At 41.7% G+C, this 8046-nt stretch overlaps 1 protein-coding gene across 1 annotated transcript; it reads right to left on the bottom strand.

Moving 5' to 3' along the window:
• Window positions 1–422: 422 nt before the first annotated feature.
• barhl1 (BarH like homeobox 1) lies at window positions 423–7593 on the bottom strand. The gene is made up of 3 exons (XM_022768015.1): window positions 6313–7593; window positions 3461–3683; window positions 423–2167 (listed from the first exon to the last, which is right to left on the bottom strand). The coding sequence occupies exons 1-3, from the start codon at window positions 6761–6763 to the stop codon at window positions 1864–1866; spliced, it is 978 nt and encodes a 325-aa protein (XP_022623736.1). The 5' UTR covers window positions 6764–7593; the 3' UTR covers window positions 423–1863.
• Window positions 7594–8046: the final 453 nt, after the last annotated feature.

The following is an 8046-nucleotide window of genomic DNA, read 5'->3' on the forward strand; positions in this document are numbered from 1 at the left end:
ATTATTTTTTTCCTTTTTGCATTATAATCAGGTTCAACGAATGACAACCCTAATGCATATTTTTATGAGTTAAATTAGCCGTTTAAAGACACATGCATAATGCACATAGCAGGTGCTCAAAATAATATGACAACGCAAAAATATAATGCAACGCAACCACAAACTGCAGCTCCAATTCTGAATCAACAAATCCCAACAAAGTGACGCTTCCTCTGCATCACAGCTGTTCTATTTAGTTTCATTACAGACCGTGGTGTTGCTGCTACTCCGTCCACCTCCTGCAGGTTTTAAGTGGAGAAATCCATTTTACACAATAACCTGCACCCCACGTGTTGATTGCACCTGACAAGCCTCGTGGCTTTTCTGTTCCACACATACTCACGAAGCCACGTTATTAAATGAAAGACTTTTATTTCCACATTTATAAAAGTAATTCTCTTTTACATCAAATCCCCCCTTTTTCTGTCCAACTTTTGCTGTGAATTTCACAAAAAAAATGAACTTCACGAAATGGGGGAGAGAGAGTTTGGGGAAGCTAGAGGAAAGAAAAAAATTAAATAAAATAAAAAAAAAATTTAAAAAAAAATTAAAAACGATCCAGGAAATATACAAGAACCACTCCACAAGTTTGATATCTGCAATATACATTTTCACCAAAGGAGAGTATAACAGTTAAGGGTTATCACGGCGTCATATGAAATAACATAAGTAATGCACAACGTCTGTTCAAATACATCTATAGCAAATCGACAGGCAGTTACACCTGGACGTGGAACCGAGTCCAATCGGTTTGTTTATCGAAAAAATAAAAAAAGAAACATCACTGAGGTGACTGGCTCCCCCCGTTCACCCCTCTGCGAGGAGAAAACTGCTTTTTTATAAATTACTTGACATTTTTACTTCGCTAAAACTTCAACTAAGAACAAGAAAAAAGACTTTATATAGATTTCTTTCTTTCCATAACTCTCGTGTTTGTGCCCACACGTGGGTCCAGGCAGGTAGTCCATCCTTTCTCAGACAATATGTTTTTTATTTTTTTTATTGATTTATTTATCTGATGGCTAATCTAGCCTATTATGTTAAACTGGATCACCGTGGTCTGAAAAAGACGCACTAATAGATCAAACAAACAAACCAAAAAAAAAAAAGTTTCTTTAAAATCAGTCTCTTTCGAATAAAATGCAAAATATTCTTATTTACAGGTTTATGACTGCTGATCAGCTTGTTCTTCACGTGTAAAGAAAAATCAATGACAAATTTACAAAGAAAAGAAAAAAGAAAAAAAAAACGAATTGTTCCTTTGGATCCCCTAACTACATTATATTCAAATTACATGAAAGGATATTGTGTTTCCGCCTTTGCCACCATCCAGGAACGTCCACATAATAATGATGATGATGATGATGATGATGATGATGATAATAACAATAATAATAATAATAATAATAATAATAATAATAGGGGGTGTAATCGGCTTTGAACTGTAGGTCAAAGTGCCACCAACATTTCTATCTGTTGTTGGGAAAAACACTGAAAATACTGAAGCTGGGATCAAATAAATACATAACTTAAATACTTTGATTCATGTTGAAAAATAAATAAGGTATAAATAAAGCTCATGCCCCCCCAAAAAACAGAAAAAGATCCTTCCACACAGACAGTTTGAGTTTCAGTCACAGAGCTCCGTCCACAGGCTTCAGCCTCTCTCGGTGTTTGTACCATGTAAAGGCTGAGAAGTTTTTTTTATTTTCATGTTTCTCTTTTTCGTCACGTTTTCATCTTTTTCCGTCTTTGTTTTATTTCTCCTAATGAGTCCCAAGCTGCCAAGGTCAGCGTTCAAGAAACTGTGCGCAGGGGGCCGGCTCACCGCTGCTGAGCCGGCCGGGGAAGCACGCCGGACATGGGGGGCAGAGGAGGCGGCGGAGGCGGCGGCTCGCTGCCCCCCTGCAGGCCGTGCAGCAGGATCCGCGGGACCAGTGGTCTCTGCAGGGCCGGCGGGGGCGCCGAGGGGCCTCTGTATAGGTAGAGGGCCGCTCCTGGGTCCAGGTTGGACACCAGGCTCTGCGGGTAGAAGTACGGGGACGGGAACATCCTCTGCAGGGCAGAATAGTTTCCAGCTTCCGCCAACAGCTCGAGTCCCACCGCCGTCTGCCTCTTCCACTTTGTCCTGGAGACGATAAAAGACGCAGTTTTAGCCTTTAGCATATGAGTATCTATAAATGTGTGTTTGAATATGACATACTAAAATAACTCCCATCTGTTTACCTGGGGTCCAATTAGAAGTCAGACTAACCTACATCTGTTTTTTTTTCTTTTTAAATCACCAAAATCTCCAACCTGCCACTTGTATTCACACCCAAGGACGTCTGTTAGATTGCCAGTATGCACTCCATGCAGGTGAATAATTCATAATAAAGATAATTGAGTAGATATAGTGGTTTGTTTGAATTATTGATATGCACACATGCAACGATGCATTATTCATACTCCAAAGTGTTGTGTTTTTATATTTATTTATGTCATTTAGCTGCCGGAGAGTCAAAGCTGCAGACAAATAAATGCGGAAGGTAATTCAAGCGTAAACTGCAGAAAACATGTTTTCACATTGATGAAGACGGTTTGTCCCACCAGTTCATGTTAGAGTTTTATTTATTTACAAAAAGTTGACACCTCGGTTTGCGAACTGTTTGCAGGGTCATTGTATTCTACTTTACCATTAGTCTGGTTGCATGGAGCTGCTGAGCACGAAAGAAATAAACTCAGGACTGAGAAGCATCAAAACTCAAAAACAACAAAAGGGATCAGCCTTGATTATGAGAAATGTCCCTGTTTTTTTTTTTAAATAGAAAAAGATCAAATTAAATCAAAGTTACCAAAATGAAAAATAAATAAGCTACATAGCCTAAAATAAAATAAGTAAATAAATAAATAAAATAAAACTTTCAATGACTTGACAATGACAGTTTCTCTTAGCTAAGGCATCAAATCAATTACTCAGCTGTCAATCAATAATTGCTCCTTGGTGTGTGTTATTTTAAAGTAAAAGTTTGACCTGAAACAAATAAAGAAAAATTAATCAGAAAATATTTTGTAAATAAATTAAGTTAAAAATATAAATGTCACCTTCTTCCACTGTCTGATAGTTAAATGAATTTCTTTGGGTGTTGGACCTCTCTGATAAACTCTGATGTTTTGCTCTATTTCTGACCGAACGATTAATCAGTCAATCCAGAAAACAAATGGCAGATGAATCAATAATTAATAGGATGGTTAGTTGCAGTCCTGGTGGCAGTGACTCATAGGTTAAATGAACTCGTGCCACCTTTAGGGTGATGGTGAAAGGAAAACATGGCGTCCATGGATCCATCCATTCATGAGTCAGCCGTGAGAAACCAGATTCCCCCCCCCCCCTTCCCTCCTCCTCCCCCTCCCTCTCAAGAAACAGTAGCAGTGTCCTCACCTCCGGTTCTGGTACCAGGTCTTGACCTGCGTGTCGGTGAGGTTGAGGGAGGCCGCCAGCTCCATGCGGTCCTGGACGCTCAGGTACTTCTGCCGCTCGAAGCTGCGCTCCAGCTGGGCCAGCTGGTGGTCTGTGAAGGCCGTCCGGGCCTTCCTGGGCTTCTTGAGCCGGACCTGAGGGCTGTCTCTACTGCTGGAGATCTCCCTGTCCCCCTCCTCTTTCACTGGAGGATGAGAAGACGATGAGAAAGGGAGAGACAAAAAAGAAGAGAAGGAGTTAAAGCAGAGCGGAGGCCTCTCTCTCTCTACAGTGTAAAGCTACATCCATGTTTGTGTGGACAAGCAGCGGCCGCGGAAACAAATCTGCAGCAGCAACAGCAGCAGCAGCCTCTAAAGCAACTATCAGTGTCAACTGCATTAAAAATAGATTAAAAACGGAAAATGTTATGGCCCAGTAGATACTCACCAGTGTGAAGCTGCTCACTTTAATCAAGGGTTTGACTCAGGAGAAAGTCGTAAAATATGAAGTGAACTCTGGTTGGATCAAGCCTAAACTGAATTTTAATAACTTCATTTCGTGTATTTTTAAAATTGGAAACACTTTGAGCAGCACGTCCCGTGATAGGTGCTATGAAAGGGTTAAGTGGCTGATTGTCAAAATTTAAAATAATAACAATAAAAAATACGTATCCCCATTTCAAGAGATGTGATTTAGCCACATTTTTAACTACAATGCGCTTAATTTTGTTTTTAAATGTAATTTTAAAAAGTGGAGGAAACCACTTTAAAAAAAAACTTTTTTTCTAATTTTTATTTGGAATAAATTTCAAATCACTGGTTTGAACATCTTACCAATGGTCCCAAAGCACAGTTTGCTTGATGATAAATAGAGTGACAAAAACACAAAGAACAATTATAGTTAAAATGTTTTGTTTTTTTCAAATAACATGTCTGATTTTTACAGCATGTTGGGCTTTATAACTGTGTATGCTGCACATGTGAGAAGAAATGAGTGCAGAGAGTGAAGCACGGCGTCAGAGACAGCGCCTATAGGCGATATGGAGCTATTTGATTTGGTCTTAAATTGATATGAAAAGCTTTTCCAATATTCGCACTTCCAATCTGATATTTCTCCCGTCAGTAGACCCGCACTCTTTGTTCTTTTTCTGCGTGTTGTCATGTCAGGGCGAGCATTGATATACACTCCTTCAATTCTCTTAAAAAAAAAGAAAAGAAAGAAAAGAAAAGAAAAGGAGAGGAGGGGGGCGAGCGAGGCGAGAGATCCTGGTAGTTGAATAGTTGAGTCGTCTCAAGAAGCACAATAATCCGCCTAATTGAGCCACAAGGGAAGGACGAGCCTTTCAACCGCGACCGGAGAAACTTCACAGGACCGTGGAAATGAGTGGAAATCAAGAGCCGGGCGGCCTTGCGCGGTTACAAATCTGATTAGCGCCGGGGACAAATTGCATCAAATCCCTGAAATATTATAGGAGGCGGATTCGTGGAAATCAAAGCTACCGTACAGGCGCTCTGTGGGCCCCGCGGCTCCTTCAATCAATCAGCGCGTCGATGAGCATCTCCATCCACACTGTGACACGCGGGGGCGCGCGGACGCACGCGCGCGCACACCCGGAATTTGTTGAGCAAATTGATGACGTGAGGCCGTATTGGTAACTTAACGAGAAAAGTGAATGAAGAAGAAAACGGTTAGCCTATAAGTGAATATAATAACAGGCTGATAAAGTTAATAATAATAATAATAATAATCCTTATTAGTATAATGCGTTAATAATATTTTTCTTTATTTAGCTATTAAATGTGATTATTTTTTTATTTGTGTATTTTCCATCGTAAACCGGTGTCTTCTGTACAGGCACTGCTTCATTAAACTGTCAATGGAGGTGACGTGTGTTATGGCTGACATGATTGGAAACAGAGAGGCCCTTGATGGTATTTATCTGGAGGCGACCCTGTCATCTCTCCCATTCTTACCTCCCTGACATCAACAGATGCTTCCTTGATACTTTACATGCAGCCAGTGGTTAGTTTTAAAAGTAGTGACTGTAATAACTTAAATAAACTCATGAGCTTCTTACTGTGCAGGTAAAAGTCTCATGTTTGTAACACCGTGATGCAGCAGCAATTATTGCTCATCGATGGTTTCCGGCCTGCTACTAGTGAAATGTAACTACTATCAAATTATTGAAAAAAATCATTCTGTTACTGTGTTTCACGTTCTCCCCAAATTATTCAAAAAGCTGAACTGCAAAATGTTATTTTTACATTATTTTTAGAAGAAAATAATCTGAAAAGCGCCAAACACCTTAAAAAAATACTTATTTAATTATGTTTATCCTTATTTCTTTTTTTTCTATTATTACCCACCAAGCAAAATTCTCAAATTATACTTTGGACAGCATGGCTGATTTTATTGTTTTTTCAAATTATACTTTGTAAAGCATGTTATTTATTTTGTTTTATTATATTTTTTTATATTATATTATTTTAGGCTATATTGTTTTAGGCTATATTATGTTATGTTATTTTATTTTGTTTTATTTATTATTTGTTTATTTGGTTTGTCCAAATTAAATATTTCTTTTCAAGACGACGAAAGTTGTTCAGCAGCTCAACAACATACAAAAATGTAGGAATTTAGGTCTAAAAATAAGTCAAAGACGGGCTCCACATACAACTAAGATATATACTACACACAAAATGATTAGTGTGTTTCTACATGAGCCAGAAGTCCTGTCTGAAACCAGGAGGCCAAATCAGTGTCACCTCCAATCTCATCTCCGGGTCAGAGCAGTTCCTTCACTGTATATACACACACCAGTTCTCCGTCCTTACCTTTATATTCACTGTCTGACGACGAGTTGCTGTGGATTTTCTCCATAAAGTCGTCCGCTATCTTCGAGGCCAGTCTCCCTGCCTCCTGAGTCGGCTGTCCATTGCTGGAGTAGGGCGCGCAGGCGGCTAGAGGCTTACAGTCCGCAAGAATATCTCTGATGAGGAACGACGAGGTCACGGTCCTCTGCTGCGACCCCGCCGATATCTGCGCGTGCTGGAGGTGCGGTGGCAGGCCGACGCCGTGACCTTGCCTCTGGGCCACCTCCTCCACGCACTCCCTCCTCGGCGACGGAGGCGACGAGCAGCCGCTCTCCACGTCTGATCTCGGGCTGAACTCCAGAGGCGAGCGGCACTCCCCCACCAGGCTGTCCCCCTTGGACACCGGACTTCCCGGCCTGTGGGACAGCAGCGAGTCGATGCCAAAACTGGACCCGTTGGCGGACGCCTCCATTGTCTTGATCGCGGCCTCCTCAAACTACCATTTGGTATTCAGGACAAGTTTTATTTTAGGGAGGAGGGGGGGGGACGTTGAATTCTCAGTTGATCCAGTAGAGGAGAAAAAACCCCCCTCCCCGGACCAACAAATATGTTTTTGGATACGCTACAAATAAAATGAATTCATCCACTGTTTCCAGTTTCCCAACTGGTTCTTCACAGAGAAAATATCTCCAGTCTAAGTTGCGTTACAGCAATCGTCCATGCATCCGATTCTCTGGTGTTTGTCAAGTCTGAAAAGATGAGTCCTCCTGAAATCGATGGAGTCACTATCGATTCTTTCCGCTTCCTTCAGGATCAACTCCTTCTGCTTTGAGTTCACAAACCTCACCGGGACGATGAGCCAGCTACTGCCGAAATTATCTCACCAGCAGAACCCGAAAAGACGCAGAAATATTGACTATTTCTGGAGATTTTGGAGCAACAGCGAGCCGGTTCTTCTTCGTGGAAATGCGTTTCAGCACCATGGACAGGTACAGGCGCGTCAGACCTGAGAGAGCAGCGGAGGAAAAGGTTCAGGGCAGCTCGTCATGTGGCCACACATGCGTCAGAGGAAAACTGTTCGCATTCTTTTAAGCACAACAACAAAAACCTTAAAAAAAAACAGGAAGCAGAGAGAGTGAAGAGTCCGAGAGCTGCGGCAGGAAAAGAAAGCAGCAAAAGAGGAAGAGGCGGAAGACGCGGGACGATATGATGCGCGCCGCAGAAGCGAAAAAAGGGAGAGGTAAACTGGGTTAAATAGTCACAACTGGCAAGTAAAAGGACGAGATGTGATGGGGTGGGAGGGAATCCCAAAAAATTGAACTTGAGGAAAAGTCAGGAGCTAGGTTTTAAGAGCGCCTTGTCCACGTGAGTCCCCTGTGACAAGCCTTCATTGGCTGAGGAGAGCTGGAAGTGGACCTCCCTACACGCCCACTCGCTCTGCCTCCCACCCTCCTTCCCTCCCTCCCTCCCATCCTCTACTCTCCTCTCTGGCTCATCCTCACTTTGATAAAAGAGACACTGAATTCATCAGGAGACTCAGATCCAACTGTTTACAGGCAATTTTCACACTGTTTGCTTTCATTACATCATTGATGAGGCTTATAATGGGGTTATTATGTGGAGCGGCTCGGCGTTTTTCTTCTCGACTCCTTTTCTTTGACTGGATTCCTCTCCCACCTCCGTAGCTCTGCACCTTCACACTGATTTTTCCTCATCCTTTTACATTTTATTCTCATCACTCATTTTTAACTTTTG

This window comes from Seriola dumerili, unplaced genomic scaffold (assembly GCF_002260705.1).
Source record: "Seriola dumerili isolate Sdu_G_001 unplaced genomic scaffold, Sdu_1.0 BDQW01001387.1, whole genome shotgun sequence".
NCBI lineage: Eukaryota > Metazoa > Chordata > Actinopteri > Carangiformes > Carangidae > Seriola > Seriola dumerili.